The sequence below is a fragment of the Ictidomys tridecemlineatus genome, chromosome 13, assembly GCF_052094955.1.
Source record: "Ictidomys tridecemlineatus isolate mIctTri1 chromosome 13, mIctTri1.hap1, whole genome shotgun sequence".
Classification (NCBI taxonomy): domain Eukaryota; kingdom Metazoa; phylum Chordata; class Mammalia; order Rodentia; family Sciuridae; genus Ictidomys; species Ictidomys tridecemlineatus.
In genome coordinates this window covers 22,954,957-22,979,629 of record NC_135489.1, presented here as the reverse complement: position 1 = coordinate 22,979,629, position 24,673 = coordinate 22,954,957, and the positions used below count along the sequence as shown (strand labels likewise).

At 44.0% G+C, this 24,673-nt stretch overlaps 1 protein-coding gene and 1 long non-coding RNA gene across 10 annotated transcripts in view; one reads left to right on the top strand and one right to left on the bottom strand.

Annotated features, from left to right (window-relative positions):
- Positions 1 to 254: 254 nt before the first annotated feature.
- Positions 255 to 24,673, bottom strand: part of Mro (maestro) — a 42,872-nt gene continuing 18,453 nt past the window's right edge. The window contains exons 2-9 of one of the 7 annotated variants that reach the window (XM_040273087.2): positions 22,757 to 22,856; positions 21,696 to 21,833; positions 11,403 to 11,502; positions 9,848 to 9,994; positions 8,589 to 8,771; positions 5,104 to 5,259; positions 4,308 to 4,415; positions 255 to 672 (exon numbers count right to left, since the gene is read on the bottom strand). In XM_040273087.2, the coding sequence (XP_040129021.2) occupies positions 448 to 672; positions 4,308 to 4,415; positions 5,104 to 5,259; positions 8,589 to 8,771; positions 9,848 to 9,994; positions 11,403 to 11,498 (915 nt within the window). In that variant the 5' untranslated portion in view covers positions 11,499 to 11,502; positions 21,696 to 21,833; positions 22,757 to 22,856 and the 3' untranslated portion in view covers positions 255 to 447. Of the gene's footprint in view, positions 673 to 737; positions 757 to 2,543; positions 3,964 to 4,307; positions 4,416 to 5,103; positions 5,260 to 8,588; positions 8,772 to 9,847; positions 9,995 to 11,402; positions 11,503 to 14,873; positions 15,016 to 16,766; positions 16,905 to 21,695; positions 21,834 to 22,756; positions 22,857 to 24,673 lie in introns of those variants that run through there. The other 6 variants (XM_013357574.4, XM_078030030.1, XM_078030033.1 and 3 more) reach the window with 6 other exon arrangements.
- LOC110597916 (uncharacterized) lies at positions 13,942 to 22,888 on the top strand. Of its 3 annotated transcripts, none has more exons than XR_013429558.1 (3): positions 13,942 to 14,085; positions 17,606 to 17,749; positions 21,985 to 22,888. It is a non-coding gene; the product is annotated as an uncharacterized LOC110597916 (long non-coding RNA). The 3 variants fall into 3 exon arrangements; XR_005728304.2 differs by lacking the exon at positions 13,942 to 14,085 and adding an exon at positions 16,106 to 16,735; XR_013429559.1 differs by lacking the exon at positions 13,942 to 14,085 and adding an exon at positions 16,816 to 16,931.

The window sequence follows — 24,673 nt, the reverse complement described above, 5'->3', positions numbered from 1 at the left end:
GTGCAGGATCCAGGATGGGGGTTGCATATGAAACAGCTGAAAAGAAAGAGTGTGAACCCACAGTTGAAAGAGCAGAATAGCAGAGTAGACACTGACTTTATTCCCTGTATGATTTGGAACCATTAATCAGTCAGCGAATGTTTCTTGATCAAATCTGCTCTGTGGTTGGGCCTGTGACAGATACGGCGAAAAAGAAAAACAAAGCACAGTCCCTTGCATGCCACTTGCATGATGACATAGCTTTCTAGATGGAATTTACATTCAAAGAGGATTTATTAACAGCAAAACAAAACCAGCCACAACGACAAAGTTCATGAGGGGGAATTTTGGGGTTACTTATTGCTGTGTGACAAACTATCCCAAAGGTTAAATGACTTAAAACAGCAATTATTACTTATTAGCAATTCTGCACTTGGCCATGTGTGTGATGGGAACAGCAGCTCTTTCTCAGGCCATGTCAGCTGGAGCAGCTTGAATGACAGGGCCTGGCTGGACCAGCCCACCTGCTCCATGGCTCTGGGCCTCAGAGTTTGTTGTGAGCTGGGTTCCTCCTTCACACAGGGATCTCCGACATTCTCCTTTGTGGCTGGTGATTTGGCTTCTTATGTGGTGGTTGGCTTCCCCCAGAGCGCAAGAGGAAGCAGCCCAGCATGGTGGCCCTTTCTTCACATTCTAAGGGGTAAGACAGTCACAGGACTCACCTGAGTTCAGGGGAGAGGACTGCACAGGGGCATGAATATCAGGAGGTTTGGTTCACTGCAAGGGAAAACATGGCTGCCATGGAATCTTGAAGTCAAATCATCCAACAGCAAATTAAATCCACTAAAGGACACTAACTGCATAGATTTTTCAACTTGAGAATAGGTAAGTCCATCCACCTTCCCCCACCCCCACCTTTTTGAGTGCCAGCAAATTCAGATGTGTCTCATGCCACTTACTGATCGCTTCAGAGAACCACATCCGATTTTTAAATCAACATTGCAAGGTAGTTTAAACATGCCAACATCTGGGGAAGGAGAGCAATCACAGCTTAGGCCCTTCCCACCTGCTCCCAAGCCTCACTCCTAGGAAGTCCTGCTGTCACTCCACCTTCAAGACAGGAAGAAAGAAGCTCCACTGAGAGTTGGCACTTGCTGCCCTGTCTTGCCATCTCCACATCCTTTCTCCCAGAATGCTCCAGTGCACCCTCAACTCTCAGAGCCCGGGATCTGGGAGAAAGGGCCGGAAACTGAGTTCCTGGTTCTCAGAGTGCCACTTTAGATCCTTCTGTAGTTTTTATGACCTTCTCCTGATTTCCCTCTTGGTGATCTTTCGATTTCCAAAACTGAACACGGTGTTCTGGGCATGACCAGTACTGCATGCAGTGGTGGTATCAGAATAACCGCAGGGGAAGCTTGGGAGCCAGTCGAATTGATGGAAAGCAGAGAAACTAAGCATTTTTCCCCTCTGAACTTATGTTGCCCAAATTTGAAAAAAAAAAAAAAAAAAGAAAATGAAAAAAAAACTCATGTTGCCCAGGCTGGTCCTGAACTAGGATGTTCAAATGATCTTCTTGCCTCAGCCTCCCAAATAGCTGGGACTACAGGTTTGCACCACCAAACCCAACTGGAACTTTTTATAAGAGTGATGTGATCCCTCAGATAACTAGGATTGGTCACCAAACCATTGGCATTTCAGTCAAGAAGTGATTAGTGATGAGCACTTAGCTCATTTTAATGAATAAGAATGTAAATCAGGCATCACAGCAGCAGTTAACTGTGTTTAATAGAGGAGCAGAGATGAGGGTTTTTATTTTATTTTTATCTGTTTTGTTTTAATTTATTAATTTGTTCTATTCATGATAGCAGAATGCTCTTCGATTCATTGTACACAAATGGAGCACAATGTTTGACTTCTCTGGTTGTAAGGTCACACCATTCATGCAATTATACATGTACCTAGGGTAATGATGTTCGTCTCATTCCGCCATCTTTCCTACCCCCATGTCCTTTCCCCCCTCCCCTTCACCTCATCCAAAGTTTGTCCACTCATCTCTTGCCCCCTGCCCCATTATGGATCAGCATCCACTTATCAGAGAGAACACTCCGGCCTTTGGTTTTTTGGGTTTGGCTTACTTTGCTTAGCATAATATTCTCTAACTCCATCCATTTACCTGCAAATGCCATAATTTTATTCTCTTTTATTGCTGAGTAATATTCCATTGTGTATGTATGCCACAGTTTCATTATCCATTCATCTATTGAAGGGCATCTAGGTTGGTTCCACAGTTTGGCTATTATGAATTGTGCTGCTATGAACATTGATGTGGCTGTGACACTGTAGTATGCTGTTTTTAAGTCCTTTGGGTATAGACCAAGGAGTGGGATAGCTGGGTCAAACAGTGGTTCCATTCCCGGTTTTCTAAGGAATCTCCATACTACTTTCCAGATTGACTGCACAAATTTGCAGTCCCACCAGCAATGTATGAGCGTGCCTTTTCCCCCCACACCTTTGCCAACATTTATTGTTGTTTGTATTCTTAATAACTGCCATTCTGACTGGAGTGAGATGAAATCTTAGAGTAATCTTTATTTGTATTTCTCTAATTACTAGAAATGTTGAACATTTTTTTCATATATTTGTTGATAGATTGTATATCTTCTTCAGCTCCTTAGCCCATTTATTGATTGGATTGTTTTATTTTTTGGAATTAAGTTTTTTGAGTTCTTTATATATTCTGGAGATTAGTGCTGTATCTGACATACATGTGTCAAAAATTTGCTCCCAAAATGTAGGCTCTCTGTTCACCTCATTGATCATTTATTTTGCTTAGAAGAAGCTTTTTAGTTTGAATCCATTGTTTTGTTTTTGGTACTAAGGATTGAACCCAGGGGCACTTAACCACTGAGCTCCATCCACAGACTTTTTTCTATTTTATTTAGAGATGGGGTTTCACTAATTTGCTTAGGACCTTGCTGAGTTGCTGAGGCTGGCTTTGAACTCATGATCCTCCTGTCTCAGCCTCTCAAGCTGCTTGGATTATAGGAGTGTGCTGAGATTTTTCTTGTTTGTTTGACCTTTCATCATCAAAGTTTCCCTGAAAAGTAACTGCCCACAGGCTCCAGAAATCAGACTGTATGGATTTGAATTCTGGCTCCACTGATTGTCTTGGGCAAGTTACTTACTTTTCCCATGCCTTAGTTTTCTCATTATAAGCTGAGAACAATAATAGTACCTATCTCATAGGGTTGATATAAATATTAAATAATAATTGAAAAAAGTTCTTAGTGTCGGATAAATTGTAAACACTCCCAATAAATGTTACTGTTTTATTCCATAAGTTATCAGCCTGAGGATTTTCAATACATACTTCATAGATTTTTTTTTCTCTTCACTAGTTCTTTTTAAAGATATCTTGAAGGCCATGCCATAAAAAGACCATGAAAAACTAAAGATACCCTGCAAGCTATTTTCTTGGTATCTTGGCCAATTTTAAATAAGTCTTGGCAAGAAAAAGCATCAATAGCAAATAGTGAAATATCAATAGCAAATACACTTTAAAAAAAATTAAGGTAACCATTTTTCCGCTAAGCTCAGAAGTTTCATATTAGAGATACAAGATATTTGGCAGCAACGAACTTAAGAAGGAAATAGCTGAGAAATAAGCACTAAACAAAACTGCATATACTTTATGTGTTTTTAGGAAAATATTCTCTCATTAAATTTGTTTGGGAGAAGATGAGATATGTGAAAGCAATTTAGAATTTTACTTGGGGTATAATTATGCAATTCCACGGTATTACTTTTGCCCCCATCTGTTCTCCTGACATCCTCTTTTCTAGCAGAAGAGGCATCCAATGAGACAAAACAGAGGGAACACAAGGGCCCCCGCAGGACACTCGTGTGGGACCATTCTCCTGCCTCTCCCGCTTACAGAATTTTATTTGCGTAGAAGAACTGCAGGAGCTCTGGATGATAGTGACTCTGAAAGAAATTAGCAAAGGTACATGTGAGGGAGGGACTCAGTAAACCTCCTAGATATAACTAGTGGACAGCTGCAGATTCAGGGCACTGGGATAGGCAATAGGAGAGTAGGCAGCATCGCCTGCGCTTAGCTAATGACCTGAATTGGAGCTGCCCTGACACTGTGTGCCTAACTCCCAGGTGTTCACCACTTACATACACAGCATCATGGGTCAATCACAATTGGAAAATTGGTCTGAGACATTTTATGGGTGGATAACTCCCTCATGTGCTTGGCCATCTTTGTCTTAAACACTGGGAGGGCAGGGACTGAGGAGAATTTTCTCCTGCCCTGGCTCGCTCACCAGCTGCCTGGAGAGTTTGGGATTCCTTTGATCTTCTTCTGTCCGGAAGCTGTTTTCGTTTCTCAGTTTCAGATACGGAGAACAGGCTCGAAAAGTTGTTTTGCAAGCCTGAGGGGGAAAAATATGACCATCCTATTGGCAAAAATCTCAAAATTCTAGAATCCCAAGCAGGGAAGGGTATCCCAAAGAAGTGGACCCAATCTGTGGTCAAGGCCACTACACTACAATGTGAAAGTGACTTTACAGGTAGTTTACAGACTGGAACTTACTTACTTATGCTTGTGAAATGCCATGCCTATAATCAGGGGCTGGTGGGGAGGGGACAGCATTGCTTGGGAGTTTACACAGTCCTTGTCATGGGAACCCTGAATGCTGAATTCAATATCTCTCCCCACCCCATCTCTCAACACAAATGATTTCAAAACTCTTTGCTCCCAGTTTTGAAACATTCACCCAGGCCTGAGGTTGATCCAACCTTGTTAGGGCACATTTTCTCCAAGAGCAAAACAGTTCCATAGGGAATCTTTAACAGGTGCAGTGACAGTCACTAATTGTGTGAATAGATATGTGAATAGATATCCTCATTACATGAACCTAAACCTGCACCCTCTGCCCACCCACCCTGAACCTGAGCTCATCTGGCCTTGACAGGCACTAACATGGGCAGGTGGGACAGGAAAACATCTTTGTTCGGGAAAGGATGACATGTTGGGGAGGCAAGTTCTTCAGGATTCATGGGGACACGCTGCTAGTTTCATAAGGGCATTGACAAGAACATGGAGAATCGTGGTCTTACCGTGGCAACCTGTGGGTTTCTGTCCTGTAAATGGATCAGGAGGGAATCTCGTGTCTGCTTAACCTGACGGGCGAAAAACTTCTTCCATTTCCACCCAGCAAAGGCCGCCAGTTGCCCGAGCAAGACAAAGGCCAAGTATCTCATGCTGTCGTTCTCCTGCGGGTTCCCATCAACCAAACAAAAAGAGGCAGGTCACCACCAAGAGACAAAAGTGTCAGAGCACATGGCTCCCACCACAGCCATCGTTCCCACATGGACATCCCAGGGTGGGCCTCCAGACACAGAGCTCTTCCCCTCTCTTTTACATAAACGGACAGACACTAACTGGTGTCATGCACCTTGGTTTTACTACCAATCTATATAGGAGCTCTTTCCACCTAAACACAAAAGGAATTTTCATACTTTTTCTCTTTTCTTTTGCTTTATTGCATCATGATTCACTTGATCTAGCATTTCCCCAGGTCAGCTCTCTCTCCTTTTATTTTGGTACTGAGAATTGAACTCAGGGTTGCTTAACCACTGAGCCACATCCCCAGCCCTTTTAACTCTTTGTTTTTTGAGACAAGTTCTCACTAAGTTGCTTACAGCCTCGCTAAATTGCAAAGGCTGGCTTTGAACTTGAGATTCTCCTGCCTCAGCCTCCTAAATGGGCTGAGATTATAGGCATGTGCCACTGCACCCAAGTCGGTCACCTCTCTCTACTTTTGGTCTGAGTTCCTTCTCCCTGTAGTGGAAATAAGGATTGTGTTTCCCGCACCACAACCACCACTCTCTTCTTTTACTCTGATGAGTTGGCTCCTCCCTGAGCACAGGTGAGTGGACTCAGCCCTCCCTTTATCTCCTTTGTGAGCTGTTGGCCCCATGTGTCTCTCTTTCCAGATGAGAAGTCCAGGGCCCAGGGCATTTCAGTGACTCTCCCAGAGTCACACTGTCAGGTAACAGAACCAGCATAGGAAGCCAACCATTTGACTTTAGTGCACAGATTTTTATATCAGTGCTTCATAGTTCTGTTCAGCTCCAAATAAACCAGAAGGAACAAGGCCAGTGTGGGCCACTCCAGGAAGCAAGGAGCACCTAGAACTGGGGTCACAAAGACTCAGCAAGACTGAGTACCACTGACCGTTTTGTGAAATATTTAAATATATAGTTTATATATTTTAATATACAAATATATTTATATATTCTTCATATATTTTAACATATATGTACTTTTCTATATTATAATAAATATAAATTGTATATTTAAAAATATACATTTAGTGCTAGGTACAGTGGTGCACACCTGTAATCCCAGTGGCTCAGAAGACTGAGGCAGGAAGATCACAAGTTGTAAGCCAGCCTCAGAAACTTAGAGAGCCTTAAGCAACTTAGAGAGACCCTATCACTAAATAAAATATTATAAAAGGGCTGGGGATGTAGTTCAGTGGTTAAGCAACCCTGGGCTCTATCCCCAGTGCCAAAAATAAATAAATAAATAAGTTTATATATATATATTTAGCATATGTGACATATACAGAATTACCTCAAGGTTGCTATTTTGTTCACTGCCCTATTGGGGGTGAAAGCACCCCTTCCAAAGCCCTCCTCTATTGCCGAGATAGACAGGAATGCATAAGACAGGTGCATGCCCCCCAGGAGTCTGCCAATCATCCAATGGGGGCACAGGCACTAACATAAAGCAGGCAGCAAAGAACGCCGACTGTGACAGAGATCAGCAAGGAATTCAGCAAGAGAATTTCCTTGTGTCAGCAAGGAATTCAGCAAGAGAATTTCCTCAGGATACATGGCCAAGGATTTCTCACCAAAAAGCACGGGCAAGGTGGGTTTTAAAAAGCTGCTCAATCCAAAATAAACCTTGGGTTGTGGTTGTGACTCAGTGGTAGAGCGCTTGCCTAGCACGTGTGAGGCCGTGAGTCTGATCCTCAGCACCACATAAAAAAAGATAAATAAATAAAAAAGGTATTGTGTCCATCTTAAAAAAAAAAAAAAGGAAGGAAGGAAGGGAGGGAGGGAAGGAAAATAAGTCTGAAGTTCAGATGACTCCTCTAGAGAGATTTATTGCCACATTTGCTGGCGTTGCAGGGTGGTGAGGTAAAGACCCTCCTCTCCCTTCCTCAGGGAGGTCTGGTGTATATACAAGAGCAAAAATCTGTCTCTCTCTGTCAGCTACGCCAGCAGCTTCTATATAAGCTGCAAGCTCCAAATCTCATGGTCTCTCTTGCTCTCATGTGGGGCTGGCACCCCTGCTTGCTCTGTGCGGCTTCCTGGGGAACTAGGGTGTGACAAACGGATTCGAGTGGCTCTGGGAGCAAATAAAAGGCCTGTTTCCCATTCAACAGGTCTTGCCTTTCAGAGAGGTGAGAATAACTGCAGCAGGCTGAACTCACTGCTGGAAAACTAAGGCTCTTGGACTTCTTTCCCATGGTTCAGACTAAATGCTGTCCCAGCACAATTCTTGCTTGGTGTCTTTTCATCTGGTAGTTACCAGGGCAGGGGCTGCAGCCAGAGAGCTTGCTTTTCCTATCCCCTGACAGGCTCTGCAAACCTTGGGCAGGTTCCAACCTTTCTGTGCCTTGGCTTCCTCATCCATAAAGTGAGGATAATTACAGTGCCTCCCTCACAGGATGACTGCAAAGACTATAGAAAGATGCTCCATGTAAATGGCCTTGCACCATATGTGGCACACAGGAAGGGCTCACTAGGTGTGACTATTGTCATTCTTACAGGGAGGAGGGAGTGCTGACTACACGCTGCTCACTGTCATCAGCATACAATATTCACTCCTCTATTAAGATGAAAACTCCTTAAGGAGTAGTGATGGAATACCACATCTTTTAGGGCTTTCTTAACCAGCATACAGTATGGTACTAGTCTCTGAACAAGATTCATTAATGTTATGGGTTGGATCTGAAGCATCCCTAAAGGCTCATGTGTTGAAGGCTTGGCCCCCAAAGCAGCAGTGTTTAGAGGTGGGACTTTGGAGCCCTGATCTCATCAATGGATTAATCCACGAAGGGATTCATAGCTGGATGGCATTACTGGAAAGTGGTGGAAACTGAAAGAAGTGGGGTCTAATTGGAAGAAGCAGGTGACTAGAAGCATGACCTGGAAGGATATATCTTGTCCCCAGTCCTTTTCTTGCTCTCTTTCTCTCTCCTTCCCATGCATCCCAGCTGCCATGGGTGAGCACTTTTCCTTCACCATGTCCTTCCACCATGATGGTCCACCTCACCTCAGATCCAAAGCAATGGAGCCAGCCAACCATGGACTGGAACTTCTAAAAGTGTGAGCCATAATGAATCTTTCCTCCTTTAAGTTGTTTATGTCAGGTATTTTGTTCTCAGCAATGAAAAGTGACTAGTACAATGAATGAATAAGTGAATTATAGAGACCTTATTCCCTGAGCAACAAACTACCCAGGGCTGTCACTGCTAATCTCACTTTGATTTTAATACCCCCCAATTTTTATGAGCTGTGTCACTTACATCATCCAATAAAGTCCTGATCTGAAGCGTGATGTCTACGAAGAAGGAGCCCAAACCTTTGCCCTGAATCTTGCCCAGGATGATGGTCAGTGTCTTCATACTCTCGTGGATGACTTCAGAACTCACGGGGTCATACAATCCATGCACCAGCAGATCTAGCATAATTTTCTTGTGTTTTCTCACCTGTTATCAAGGTTTGAAGACATTACTAGGCACGGAAATTGCTCTCCGTAAGTCCAAAAGCAACTCCACTTCTAATCTTCCAGTAACCTAAGACTTGGAGTGAGAGACTCTGGCTTTCTTGGGGGTCTGCTGCAACTCTCATCAAGATGCCAGGGCTTCTATTAGCCCAACCCAGGAGCCCAACTCAGTCTTGGAAGGACAGAAAGAGCAAGCTAGAGGTGGCCTCTGGGTAGGTGAGACGAGTAGGATACTTCAGGAGGGTGGTGGACCAGGGTGACTCAGAGGTCTAAGGAGGGTTAGGTACCTTTATGAAGAGGAAGACTTGAAATGGCCACTGAAGTTGACACATACTAAAGAAATAGGAGTGAAAGGGAGCTTTTACTTAAAAAAAAAAAAAAAAAAAAAAAACACGAGGAAATCACTGGAATTCCCAAGGAAGATGATGTTGGCATATAACGGTCCTGCCTGTAGCTACTGCCCATGGTTGGAGATGCTGAAATGACCCTGAATGAGCCATGCCCTTGAACTATCTGCTCTTCCCAGGTGTGGAAGGGAAATGTGACTTGTCAATATTAACAGAATGTGACAAAGGTAACAGGATGACACTCGCATGGCTACTTTACATTATGTGACATTCCACTGTGGCAGACAGGAGTAATACCCTCCTGCTGGCCTTGAAAAATAAAGCTGCCACCTGTGAGAAGGTGGCCTCAGGGCACTGGGACTGGCCCCCAGAGGACAGCCAGCCAGAGGACAGAAATCTCAGTCCTAGAATTGGAAAAGCCAAATTGTGCCAAAACCCCATAAGCTTGGAAGAGGACCCTGAGCTTCAGAAGGACACAGTCCAGCCTGTGGGGTCCCGGCCTTGCAAGACCCTGAATGGGGGACCCAGGTGAGCTGTCCCCAGACCCCTGGTCCACAGACACTATGAATAACTATCACATGTTGCTTTATGCTGCTAAGTCTGGTGGTTTGTTAGAGGGAAATGGTTCTAGTCCAGGGGTACCCCACCCAAGCCTGGGCACCACCCACGAGGGCTGGAGGGTGTGGGGACTCAGCTCCACATCCTTCCTCACCTGGTCAGGGGCTTCACAAGCCATGGTGCCCAGGCCTCTCATTGCCAGGTGGCGCTTTTTGGCATTGGGGTCCCGAGCTCTTTCTGCCAAGATGAAAAACACATTCTTTGAAGACTCCTGTTTCTGGAACTTGAATTTCCAAGAGACCTGGGAGGTAGATCAAAAGTGTGTTAATTGGGAGTGTTCGGAGTCATGCTCTGAACCCAGCCCCATTCTCTCCCTCTAAAGAAAATTCGCCTGTCATTGCCTCTTGGTTTTGCTCTTCTTTATCCAACTAAAGATACTGTGTGTGTGTGTGTGTGTGTGTGTGTGTGTGTGTGTGTGTGTGTGTGTTTTACCAGGGATCAAATCCGGGGCTATGTTAAGCATATATTGTACCACTGAGCTGCACCCCCGCCCCTATAAATGTCTAATTTTTGTTGGAGAATATATTAATTTGATCTATATAATGAAGAAATTAAAGGGGGGAAATGAGAGGGGGAAGTGAACTAATGCAGGCTGGTGTTGAGCTGTGTTTGGGGGGGATTTATGGAGAGAGATGCTCAGTAGCTGTGAGGAGGGTGACAAGTTGAAAAGAAAGGGACTTTAGAAAGGTGGATGTGGGCTGAGAATACACATCCCTTTCAAAGTACATATTGGTATGCCCCTCCCCATCTTTCTGCTCCACTTTGTAGCTTAACACCTTCAATGACATGTCTCTATGGTGCGTGCTTCCCTGCTTCCTCTCCTATTCTGTTCTGAACGCTCAGCCACTGGGCTGATGTTCCCCCCTCTCCATCCCTCCACGTGGCTCATTCCCAGGGTCTATTCTCAGCAGTCACCTTTTAAGCTCGTAATAGCATGTGACACAACTGGCAAAGCACATCCACAAAAATCTGTTACACATCTACAAACATTTCAGGGTACTTGAAGGCTGTCCCAACTCAGGAATGCATGCATCTGAGCAATTAAGATTGGGAACAGGAATGCAAGAATAACGCACATTGGGGAACACTGTATGTCTGATGCAGAAAACTTCAAAGCCCTAACTCTAAGTGACTGCAGGGCAAGAGATGGAGCAAGAGATGGATGCCCCCTGTAGTGAGCAGTTGAACTCTGATGCCAGGAAGGCCCTGCTGTTCTTTAGAATGCAGAACAGACAGTATTAAAGTCAGAATCCAGACAATGAAAGATCCAGATAAGATCAATGACAAAAGCCACTGCCCTCCCCCCACCATCCTGTGAGTGTGTGTGTGTGTGTGAGAGAGTGTGTGTGTGTGTGTGTGTGTGTTAGGAGGGAGGGTTTGGATCCAGGTCTCTTTCCATAGTGCTATTGATGATATTTAGTAATATGCAAGCTTCATGGTTATTTCTGAATATTTATCATGGTTCATTCTATATTTTTACTATTGGGTTAGCAGCCAGTTAAATCCCTCTCAACTTATCTTCTTGTCTTCCCATAAATATTCTACCCATATTAAAAGAATTCACATCTAATTTTTTTTCTTTCCAGAAAGAACTTCAAAATGGCTTTTGGGAGGGAACATTTAAATGTGCATGATATTTGGGATCAGACCTTGGAAAAGAAAGCTATCATTGATGTCATTTTCCTCTTGGGCTGGGAAGGAGGTACAGAAGAAGGCTGGTCCAGGATACTCTGTGTTTGGTCCATGGAACTAAAAGAAGAAGAAGAGAAAAGCCAAGATCATCACATGAGCTACAAACCCCTCCAAAGCCTCATCATTGATAAACACTGCAAAGCGCTTTTCCAGGGAGGATAGGAAAAGGCCTGTCCTTAGGAACCTTTACCTTGGTGAGGAGACAGAGAGTCACATAAAAAGTGAAAGAGCAATTCCAGGCAGCCCAAGAGGAGTAGCAGCTTGGGGCTCAGGGCCCACACCCTGGCTCCCTATTCCATCCTGCAGACTTCTTGTCTCACAATCACCCAAGAAATAAAATTCAGATTCCTGAGCTCCACCCAAGAATCCTTGAGAGTTGAAATCAAGAGTGGCCTCATATTTTGTGTTTTTAAAGCTCCCCCAAAATGTCAATAGGTACTTTTTTTTTTTTTTTTTGTTAGGGATCTTGATACTCTTTACTGTTTTAAAATAGACATACTCTTTTGCTCAGGAATTCTTTATTCTTACAGAATTAGCACATCACATAAAAGACAGCCAACATAGCACTATAACAAACAAAAATGTGTCTTTCCATGATTATAATTTAAGTAAACTACATATAATTACACCTGTACAACTCTTTGATGACTACTATGTATGCAGTCATTTAAGCGAATATTGGGCATATCTACATGTGCCAAAATTCTCTCCAAAACAGGTTGTTGAGTGAAAAGTGAAAATCAATGTGTTCAGTATGTTACCATCTGTGTAAAATCAAATTGAGAGAAATACTGATTACATTGTGTTTGCATCTGCATAAAACAGAAGACCCAGGAAACCTAACAAAGATCGCCACTGGGGTGGAAATTCACTCCCTAATCTCCAGTCCTACTTTCTCCATCCGTCATCTCTGGTCGATGGACCTGTCTGCAACCATTGTGATAGGAACCCAGATAAAAACCTAGAAAATTATACCACCACCACCACTCCAGGTTGAAAGTTCTTCTCTTTTCGTCAGGTAGCTGGCTGAACTAAGATTCTCTTTGTCAGAGTTGACAGCATTCCCGTAGGCCTTTGTTAAACAGTGGTTCTCACATTTGCGCATGCATAAGAAATCACCTGGCAGATGTGCTAAACATGCATTCCCAGGCCAGATCCCCAGAGTCTCTGACTGTGCACCTGGAGCAGACAGCTAAAAAATATGATTTCTAGCAGACTCCTAGGTGAGACTGATACCAGGATGCAGCTGGCTTGGGTACCACACTTGAGAGCCACTGAAGAGAAAGAAACCAAAGCAGCACAGGGTCACTTCCCCATAGAATAAGGGTTATAAACTTATATTGAGGCAGAAAGAAAGGAAAACCCCACAACAATAAAGAAAAACATGTTTGATTTTTTTCTTTCTGGGGTTTTCTTTGACCTTATGTTCCAGTAGAACTTGCTACCTCTCAAGAGGAATGCTCTGAATCAGACCCAACAGATGCCTGACAATGAGTATGTTCAGTTTAAAAGAAGCCCAAATCCTGCAGGCTGGGGGCCTGCTCACTGAGAAGGGCATCAGCCTCATTGTAAACCAGCTGGTGTTGGTGTTCCAAGCCACAAGAAACCAGGCCTGAGCTCCTCCCCATTGGGAAGGACAACAACCTGCTCGTTCATTTTTTATGCTTGACTTTTCTTGCAAGTTAGCAAAGCAGTTAAGGGTTCTAGCGAGCCAGGGCTGGGGCGGGGGGTGGGGGTGGGGGGTCCCAGGCCTAAAAAACCAAGCAGCCAGTCTGGCCTTAATAGTCAGGTCTAGAGTTCAAGAATGTGGAAGGCTCTCAATCAGGGCAAATGGAGGGACAGCTGAGCTTCATGGAAGTTTCAGGATATGTGGTCAGAGAGACACACACAGGCTTCATTTCCAGCTCACACCTGTCCCAGCAAAACCTTCCTCACCTGCCCACCTCCCTATCACAAAACCACCGTGCTCTCATTTAACCTCACAGTTGTCTCCCAGAGCTCATCTTGATCTCTGGTGAAAAATCAAAAGCATTTCTTGCAGTGTTGAGGGAATCTCCTATGTCAGAATTCCGTGGTACATGTTATAAACTGCAAGACTTCTCCAGAATTACTGGACAGAATCTTGGTGTGCATTGGGCCAGAGAATTGCACTTTTTGCACAAAGTTACATATGCTGGTATACAAAAACCTCTGAACTGGAAAATAATCCCAGGATTGGCATATCCCATAAAGCCACACATCATGAGAGAGCCCAGAAATCCCAGGAGGAGCAGGGGTAAGAGAGAAGCACATCGATGTCTTTGCAAAGAACCAAGGATTGATAGGATAGCATGCTTGTGAGGCAATGAATTTCACTGTTGCTGTAGTTGGAATACAGTTTGTCCCTTCCAAAACTCATGTTGAAATTTAATCCTCATTATGAGAGAGTAAGAGGTGGGACCTTTAATGGATGATTAAGGCTCTGCCCTCCTGAGATTAGCCTACTCATGCAATTAAAGGATTAATAGGTTATCTCCAGAGTGGGTCTGCTTGGTCTCTTCCGTTCACCTTGTCTCACTGTGGGTTGTCCTACACCAGCTCGGGACTCTGTCAGCAAGGACGCCATCATTTGATGTGATCCCTTAACCTTGGACCAGAACTGTGAGCCAAAATAAGCCTCTTTGCTTTATAATGTACCCAATCTGTGGTACTGTGTAATTAGCAACAGAAAATTGACTAAGATGACTGTCAAAATAAAATTAAAAGCATAGCAGGGGCTGGGGGTGCAGCTTAGTGGTGGAGTACAAGCTTAGCAGGTGTGAGGCACTGGGTTCCATCCCCAGCACCACCACCAACAAAAACACAGGGAGATGTGCAACCATGATTTGTACTTTGCTAGAATGCTATTCTTAAATTTTCTTTTTTAAAAAAATTAGAAGGTAAATGAGAGTCACAAGGCCTTGCCTGGAGCTTGGTGTTTTCAGACTTGCAGTTTTTAAAAGAACACCCATCACCCACACACATCCCTACTGCCTGCAGTGTCTTTGCCTTTCAACCAGTTGCATCCTTTACACCCAATCCAACCAAAACAAAAGGATCATTCCCATCTGTTACAACACAGGATCTGAGAGAGGAATGTTTGAACACACACAAAAATGAACACAGTACACAGATTTCAAGATTTCTTAGGCATTCTGACTCTTTCTAGAAGCCCACTCGCCCCTTAGCAGTGGTTCTTCCTATTAGAAGGAGGCTTTTCTGTTGGGTTTCCAAGGCAATCACAGATGCAGATCCTACTGTGACCAAAACTTTGTTCATCCCTGTGTACATTGTTCAACTAAGTCTTCTTCCTCTGGGAGACATTCCCTGTGTGTACTATGCCCAGACCCCTGGTTTTTACCACCCGGGAGGCCCTGGGTCTTGTCTTCATCACCATGCCATGGTCCTACCTGGTCTTACTGAAAAGACATAGATTTGAAGTACCATAGAAGACTGTTTTTTGCTTTATGCCGACTCCCAGATGCCTTTGCAAACTTAAATCCTTCTGAATCAAAATATTAGGTTTATGATCAATAATCCTTTTACTCATTGAAGCCAAAAGGTATATGTTGAAGGCAAAATTTTAAACACTTGGATCTTTTCTCATCTGTAAAATTTTGAAGAAAAGAAACAGATTTCTAGCCATCCTTGCAACTCTGAGCTTATTAATAACAATAGGAATAAGTTACCAGCTATTAAACACTTTCACATGCAAGGCACTAGGTTAAACACTTTATATAGGTAGAGTGCAGGGGAAGCTGATTTAGCTGACCTCTACTGAACCAACCTGGAGGGCTAACTGTGATTCTCCAGGCTGCCTGGGAACTTTACCAACTATTGCTGCTGTGGCACCACAGTAGTTTCACGTTTATGAAGAATTAGTTTATAACAATGTACTTGTTACTGTCACTGTGAAATTTTATTTGTCTGTTTGTTTGTGTTTTATTCTGTAGTGCTGGGGATGGAACCCAGGGCCCTGTGCATACTGGTCAAGCACTCCATCACTGAGCTACATCCTCAGCCTTGCAGCTGTGAAATTTAATTAAATATAAACTAACAAAATATGAGTACACACGAAAAGGAAGTTGTTTCTCTGAATGCAAGGTTGAATGTTTTAGGAGGATTTCATAACGGGAAGCTGCTAAAATATTGCTGTCTAATTAGATATGTGAAGAGTAAAATTTTTGGAAGTATATAATCATTTGGTATGATTTTTGGAACTGACATGATTCTATAGAAAGTGACTTTACAAGTGCCTTCCCAAGTGTATAAATTCTTGCTACATTTAAAGAAACTAAAGCTAGAACTCACAGATAAAGTCTGATGCATATAGTTTTGCAAGAAAGACAATGCAGAAATGCCAACTAGTGGATTCATATTCAAAGAAAAGACCATGGCCCTGTATTAAAAATAAATTTTACATTTTAAGTAAAACACTTGAACTATTACCATCTTTTATGATTCTCTTCTTTAATCAACTTCTTAATTAATTCTGTGGAATCCAGTCCCAATATCTCAAATAAGAGAACTTTACTTTTCTTTTCTTTTCTTTCCTTCCTTCCTTCCCTCCTTCCTTCTTTCCTTCCTTTCTTCCTTCTTTCTTTGGGTCCTGGAGACTGAACTCTGTACCACTGAGTTACATCCCCAGTCTCCTTTATTCTGAAACAGGATCTTGTGTAGAAGCCCAGGCTAGCCTGGAACTTGTCATACTCGGTGCCTCAGCTACCCATTAACTGGGATTTATAAGTGTGCATCACCATGCTCGTCTTTAAATAAGAGATCTTTTATGATATTTCATTTAATCCTCACAATCTTTGAAAATTGTGTATAATTATTTATTTTAGAGAAGAAACGGGCTTAGAATAACATTAAACAACTCACCCAAGGTCAAATATAGCAGAGTTCAAGACTTCAAAATCTGTACTGTTTTTCCCTTTCTGGATGACAAAAATCTATACTTCTGTTTTAAGTCTGTATTCGGCTCCTAGACAACCTGTGCACTGACCACCTAAGTGTGTAGACCCTTCAATTTGAAGCATTGACGCCTTCCCACCAGTCCCTCCCACTCTAATGCTCTTTGTTGACAATAATCTATAATTTGTGAAAAGAGAAAAACAAATCTGTTTCATGGTCAACATTGTTCCCTTGGGTTTTCCAAAGAGAACACCCCAGATGGCTACTTCCTTAGGATTCCTCTCCCTCTGACACTGTAACCGGAGTGGCATTCCAGGAAGGGTTTGGGAGCCAAGCGCGCAGGGGACTTCTCCTGCAGGTAGGGCTGCCCGAGGCGGCAATCCTCTTACCTGCGCTCCTGGGGTGGCTGTCACGTGACGAACCGCTGCGGTGGGGCTGGAGGTTGGTCCTGGGCCACTCCGGAGGGCTGCTATTCCTGGGTGGAGCCAAATGTGATGACTCGGCTAAATCTTCCCAGTCCCGAATTTCTAACCCACAAAAAGGGAAATTAAAAGGTGAAGCAGTGTCTGTTCAGGACAACGGGGCAGCACAGAGCGTGGGAAAGTGAGGTTCGAATGGGGGTGGGGGGAATCAAAGGGTGTAAGATCGCGAGGTGGGGGCGGGAATTGCCCCGAATGACACCGACGACGTGGTTGGTTATGTCCTTTCGGTCCCCACACTGTGATGAGGTGTTTCTTCTTCCCTCTTGCTGTGCTTTCCCTTTATTCTTTCCTCTGGTCCAGTCTCATCCCCACTTTGTCCAGAAAGGACGGCAATTCTGAGGACCTTCCCCTGCACCAAATGACACCGCGCTGCCCAGCGACGCTCCCTCGTGCTGCCACTAGATGGCGCCATCACTCAATGCGCGGCTTCCCCGCGCTGTGGCCGCTGCCTTCCCCACACCGTCCCGTTAGAGCCGCGTTTAATTTAAGAATGGGACGCTGCGTTCCACGCCAAGAGCACCACTGTGACTGACAACTAAGGCTTTAACCGCTGACGCCCTGCCTGCTCCATACATCCCATTTAAACTCTCAGCAATTTAAATGGTTTATTGGTAAAAACATAAAAACGTGGGTCCTACAACCCCTGCAGACCTTAGGAGCCCTCTGCTACATCATTCCACCTTCCCTGAGCTTTTTCACCACTGCATAAATCTGTGTGTCAATAATTATTTATTATCTGGTTACAGCATGTTGGTGAATGCGAGCAATATGTCCTAAAAGAAAAAGAGCTTATTGTTAGGCTAATACGTAACTGAAGAATACTCTCATGGTTCAAATCTTGACGTAAATACTCCAAGGACTGTCCCATTTGATTCTTGCAACAAATCAAGGTAAGAACTCTCCCTACCATCCCCATTTTAAAACTGGTGAAACTGAGGCACGGAGAGATAACCTTGTCCAAGGTCATGCAGTTCATTAGGGGCAGAGTTAGAATTCAACCACAGGCACGGTGATCCCAGACTTGGACTTAGCCAGGACGCTGTGCAGTGGCCCAGTTTGGAAAATTCATTTAGGAAATAAGGGAACAAAAATAAACCAGAGAAATACATCAGAGTAAGGTAAAGAAACTCAGTGCTCCAGAAAAAATAAGAATGATGAGGCTAAAACAAAACCCTTTTTGGAACGGGCTCCAAGGGCACCACTGCTGACTTTAAAGGATGCAGTTTCAATAGAGTGACGGAAAAGGGAAGCTACACTGCCAAACCAAGGGGCCACAAGGAAAGAGGAAATTGAGATGTCTCCCTGCAAAAGGAAAGCAATAAATAGACTAGAAGAGACTGCAAGGTCAAGGAAAGGCATTCTGATTTTCTCGTGTGCTTTAAAAATAGAATAAAGCCTGGGCATGTTTGAGATCAGTGGCAGGAGAGCCCTAAAATGTGCCAAGTGGTGACAGTGTAATAGGAAAATATGGAGGGAGGAGTGAAGGGTACCGGGGAAAGGGTTAGCTCTGGGCAGGAGGAAGAGAGAACAAGCCACAGAAACAAAGATGCATCGATGTGAAAATGAGAGTTCACATGGAGTTACAAGTTCAGTTTTTCCAAATTAGCCTCCATCTTTTTGGTGTAACCAGAGGTGGGTTCTGCAAGAGTGGGAAAAAGACATAATCCCAGCTGGGGACGTAGTTCAATGGTAGAGTGCTTGCCCAGCATGAGACCCTGGGCTCAATTCCCAGACTTGGAAAAAAAAAAAAAGACATAATTCATGTGCTGAATTGATCCCTGTAGTGCTTAAAATCAAACCAGGAACAGAGGAGATTAGAGAAGGGACATCCACTCTGTGACTGTGAAGATTCTCTGTGAAATCTCACACCCATACATGAGCAGAAACATACTTTTTACCCCCTAATGCTGCGAATCAAATCCAGGGCCTTGCACATGCCAGGCAAGCACTCTACCACTGAGTTATACCCCAGCTCCTACAGGAACGCTGCTAATACCCCCTTCTTTCTAATATTACTTTGTATTCAACTTTGAAGACATTTGACACAGAAATCAGAGAAACAGTATCTTCTCTTCTGATAAATGGGAAATCCAAGGGGGAGAGTTTCCTAGTTTGGCTTAAAGCCATGAAGGAAATCAGGGCCAGGACTAGAATTGGTCTCCAGGAGCCCTCCTGGGGCTTACAGTGGCCTCGTTTCATCCCTCTCACAATCTTCTCATGAGTGACACGGGTAGAACTGAAATGGCCCCAGAGTGTTCCAGACACTGTACCAACCTGAGGAGAATCTGAAATCAGGGCACAAGGCCCAAGAGAACCCAAGATTCTCCTTACGTGGCCTTAGGCTGTAGCACAGTTCTTCTGGGAATAAGAGAGAAAGTTTCTTGAATAATTTGATTGCCACATATTGTTGTACTGATGACATGACGTCCTTAAAAGTAACACATCAGAGTGATTTGAGTTAATTGTTTAATGGTTTTCTTTCATCCTTTTGAAGGATTCCTCTTTGTCAGAGGTACCCCAGGGCTGATGCCACCGAGCCTGCATCCTGACAAAAAGGGTAGTAGGCAGAACCAAATCCATCAACAATCCACTTGCCAGTTAGACTTGGGAAATAGGGCCAAGTGACAGTCACCAATCAAAGACATTTCTCTTCAGTTCCACGACTGTCAAAAGCACCTCCTTGTGTGAGCGTGCTTTGTTTGCTCTGGAAACTTGTCTAAAAGTGAGAGGTTTGTCTCCTCCTTCTCATTTTCTCTCAACAGGTATCCCCAAGTTAGGCCAAACCTTGTCTTGATTTTCATTTCTAAAAAGAAGTCAAGTCAGGGGCTGGGGTTGTAGCTCAGTGGTAGAACACTTGCCTAGCATGTGCAAGGCCCTGGGTTTGATCCTCAGCAACACGCGTGCACACACACACACACACACACACACACACACACGCACGCACGCACGTCAGCTGCCTCCTCGGCCAAAGATTGGGAATGCCAACTTCCATCCATTCATCCTCCAAATGTTCATTGGGATCCTACCTCTATCAACAGCATGCTCAGCAGGTGGGATCAAAGCTCAAGGGTCCCCCAAAGAGAACTGACCAGGAGAGGACTTCACACTGGGCCTTATCACAGGACAGTGGCAAGTGCCACAGAGAGTGCTGATAAAGAGCCTTCAGAGTCAAAGGGCAGTCACTCAGGAGAACCTTCATGGGAAATGCACATCTGTACCTGGGCTGAACAGAAACAGTTTGGCACCAAGAGACAGAGGAGAAAAGCATGGAGGGGAAGGTGGGAATGTGGAGGCCATCTAAGCACCCGCTGTCTAGTTAACCCTGATAAGCCCCAGAACCTGCTGGTTCCCTGACTCTGCCTGGGCACGTGGACATCCCTGGCAGGCTCTTCTTGAACTTTGCGCAACTTTCTATTCCCGCTGCTCCATGTGTGGCTCATTTTGTTTTTTGCAGTGCTTAGAATCGAACCCAGGGCCTCGCAAATGCTAGGTAAGCACGCTGCCATGAGGCCATGCCCCCACCCATGAATAGATTTTAAATAAAACAATGGTATTTTTTTTGCTTCAAATTTTTAAATAGAATACATGTCACAGGAAAAAAGTCCTGGGCTTGCTTCTCAATTTCAAATATGCCCTAGCAGGGGAAAGCAGAAGTCCCCGTGACCCTGGTCTCCTCCCCTGCAAATACAGTGCAACAAACTCTAGGAACAGAAAGCTGCTCTCAGTTGTTTCCTTGCCCCCCGCCCCCATGTGGCTGCTCTGCCGTGTTTTCTGACCTCATGACGTGACAGTCACTCTTGGTAATGGAATGCAAGAATGATTCCAAGCTCTTCCTGTGACCTCTTGGCTTGAGATGATCTCTGAAAACGATTCGCTGCTTACTTGGCCCAGAAAAGCCCACAAAATCATGCCATCAAGAGGTTCAGATCTTCAAGTCCCCTGAAAAACACCCAGAAAACTTCCCACCCAGGCCATTACATTTCTAAAAAGACCACCAAGTAGGGCTGGGGTTGTAGCACAGTGACAGAGAACTCACCTAGCATGTTGGAGGTCCTGGGTTTGATTCCCAGCACAGTGAAAGATAGATAGATAGATAGATAGATAGATAGATAGATAGATAGATAGATAGATAGAGGTTAAAAAATTTAAAAACCACCAAGTAACTGAAAGCAGTCACTTCGCAAAAGCAGTGGGTGCCCCTCTGTCACTCATTATGATGGTGGAGTTGAGAGGTGTACCCAGGCCAGAAAGCAGAGCTGGCACAGGATCTCAGTGACCCAAAGGGAGCGCTGAATTTTTGCTGCACATGCTTAAAAATCACAGGAATAATGGCCTTACTGGTTAACTGTAGATTCTTTGATTCCTGAGCACATCCAGGTGAACCAAGCCCCTCCCCCCAAGGTGTACACAGCATATACAGAGGGCACTGTCAGATCCATCCACCCAGGAGCTTCCTCTGCCGCGTTGGCATGATCTTCACCGAAAAGGAACAAACTTCCTCAGTCAGGGGATTGCACAAAAGAAACAAAAATCACTCCCGCCCCCGGGCAGGGGGGAAGATATCCCAGAAGAAACTTATGGCCCAGGAATAAATCTAGTATAAAATAAACAGAAAGGATAGTTGCTTTTTAAAGAAAATAAATTCAAGCTTAAATACCTTTTTACAATAATTATCTCCATAGCTTCACCAGTATTCCTAATTCCAAAAAGTAATCATGGACTTATGTAGACATTTTTCATCCTGACGGATTCAGTCTATAGCCATCGATCAACCGTGTGGCACAGAAGTGTTTAGCAGGAGGGGTGAGATCCAGAAAATGTTCTGTGCCGTCTTACCTGAGCTAGGCGACGAGTTGCTTGGTGTGCCTGGCTTGTCGGTCTGTGCTCACCCCGATGGAAAGCAAATGTAACTAATGCCAGGAACATCACTGGGCTTTAAAGAAGCTCGTGGTCCATTGTAAGCAACGTTTTGTCCTTGAAGATGAAACATCGAACAGATTAGAGTTCAAACACATAATGAGACCGTTTTAGGCAATCCGCCTCCTGATAATTGCTAGAGATACATAATATGTCTTGCAGTTTTGCAAACGTATGCTTCTCACAGCACATTTCCTGTTTCCTTCAGGGTCCACAGAAGCCATGGGAGTCTGGTGGTGGACCAGAGCTGGACGAGGACACAGCACAAGAGAAGGCAAGTGGCCCCTCAGCCATGACTGCCTGCACTCTCATCTCTGCTTTTGACATCCCAGAGCATTGTTGTGCTGTGGGTCATTTTGCCCTCCCAGACTTGGGAAGGGGATCCTTCTCATGCTGTAACGTAATCCAAGCCTGGATACGAAATAAACTAAGCACACTGTTGTGAGAATTAGCGCTGGGAAAGCAAAGTTCCTCTCCCCTTTCTAGTCCATCTTCAGGGAACTTGATTAGCACCATCCACTCCCACCTTTTGGATTGTAAATGACTTCCCCAAGGATTATTTAGACTAGGAATTTTGTGACACTAGACAGCCTGTAAATGTAGAAAACTGGCCACCGGATCTCAGAATCTGGAGTCTGATCTCCTCGGGGCCCACCGGTTACAATAAAGTTTGGAGTTCTCCTCCTTTCCCAGTGCTGCTTGCTGCTTCTCCACCAGTCTGCTTCCTGCAATAATGCCTCTTGGAGAAATAGGGCAACTGAGGGGCTGACTGAGAAGGGAACTCGCCTAGAGTCTCAAACCTAGTTAAGGGAACACCGTTCCACTTGCTCTCCCCCTTGACCAGCTGTTCACTGTTAAGGTCCTGTTCCGATTCACACCACCCTCCTTCCTCCCACCCTGTTGCCTTTCCCCAATAGGTTTTCTTCTCCATCCCTTCCCCCACCTTCCTGGTCTCTAAGTTTGTTTTGAACATGACTTACTATGTTCCTCCTCTTAAAATAGTCATCCTCTCCAAGGAATAGTAGCTCAACATAGAGTACTTGCCTAGCACGTGTGAGGCACTGGGTTCGATCCTCAGCACTGCATAAAAACAAACAAATAAAATAAAGAAACTGTGTCCATCTACAACTAAAAAATAAATCTCAAGATTCCCTTTGCTCTCCCTTCCCCTTCACATTTACTGTGGAATCCAGTAGAATCCCTAGGAGAGACAGACATGCAGGCTTCTCAGGATGAGGAGAGTAATGTCAAGCATAATTGGACCAATAGAACAATAAACCCGTGTCCAGAAGGACCTTAGGATAGGGGCGGCTATCACTTTCAGGGTCACTGGGACGGTGGACCCTTCCTTGATAGTGGAACATTCTTCTATCTACCCCTAAATAGATGCCCCATGATGACCCCATCTGTAATCCCATAACACCAGCCTCTCAATACAACTCCACCACAGCACTCTGCACCTTTCCCAATACTGGTCATGTAATTCCTCCAAAAAAGAGCAAAAGAGAACATCGTTATCAACATTTCATGTTTAAGAACCAACTATGCAGGTCTTAGGTGCCCTGGGACTAAACACAGGGTCCTTTGTGGCTGGTGTCCATTGCTTCCCAGGACGGCACATTAGGTCGTCCCCAGAACTGAAGGGAAAGTTAGCAGGAGGTGTACTCATGACTTGGGGGTGTGGAGGCCAAAGCAGGGAGATTACAAAACTGAGGTCAGCCTGGGCTACTTAGACCCTGCCTCAAAATAAAAAGTTTAAAGGAGCTAGGGATGTGGTAGAGGGCTGGTCTACCATGTGCAAGGTCCTGAATTCAGTCCCCAGTGCCACCAAAAAAAAAAAAAAAAAAGAGAAAGACCATTTGTTCCCATTGAGAATTATCTTTTTCTTTTTTTTTTTTTTTTTTTTAAGATTTCAACTATTCTGTTCTTACCTTTTTTTTCTTTCTTTCTTTCTTTTAGTAATACTGGGAATTGAACCCAGGGCCTTGCATGTGGTAAGCAAATGCAACACCACTGAGCCAAATCCCCAGCTCTTATTTTCCTATCACTTCCAGTAAGTAGAAGTTGACTATAATTGAAAATGACATAGTAAGTTTTAGATTTTTTTAAATCAAGCACTAAAGTCTGTCAAAATTGAGCAAAAGAGGCAGGAGGATCACTGAGTTCAAAGCCAGCCTCAGCAAAAGCAAGGCACCAAGTAACTCAGTGAGACTCTCTCTGTAAATAAAATACAAAAACAATAGGGCTGAGATGTGGCTCAGCGGTGGATTGCCCCTGAGTTCAACCCTGGTACCCCCGCACCACACACACAAAAAAAAGTTTATTCAATTTTTGGAGGGACAGTTGATAATATCTATCAAATACCCTTTGATTCAGTAGTTCTGTGGATAGTTACTCAGGGCCATGGTGATTTTGTACAAATTATAAAAAAAAGAGTGCCTTCATCAAACCATTTTATGTCTACCTGCCAGAAAATTATCATAAATCTTTGAGTGGGATATCTACAGAGTGAATGGGGCCCACAGAGATGAGACACTTAGGGCACTGTCTGTGAATATTGGCCTGTGAATATTGGCCCCAGTTAACATATGAATACATAGGATATGGGGGATATTCATTGTAATAGCAAAAAAAGGTTGCAAAAGACTACAAGAAAGGGTCTGGTTAAATAACTACAATGGAATGCCAGGGAAAATTATAAAAAATATGGTAGATCTATGTGTGTTAATACAAGGAAATATTCAAGGTATATTATGAAGTGAAAAAAGCAAGGTGCACAAGGCAATATATTATAAGTAAATAATGGGCATCTTTTTAAAAAATATATGCTAGCATATCACCTTTTTTGTAAAAAAAAAAAAAATACACTTAAGAAACCATTAACGAGTCTCCTAGGA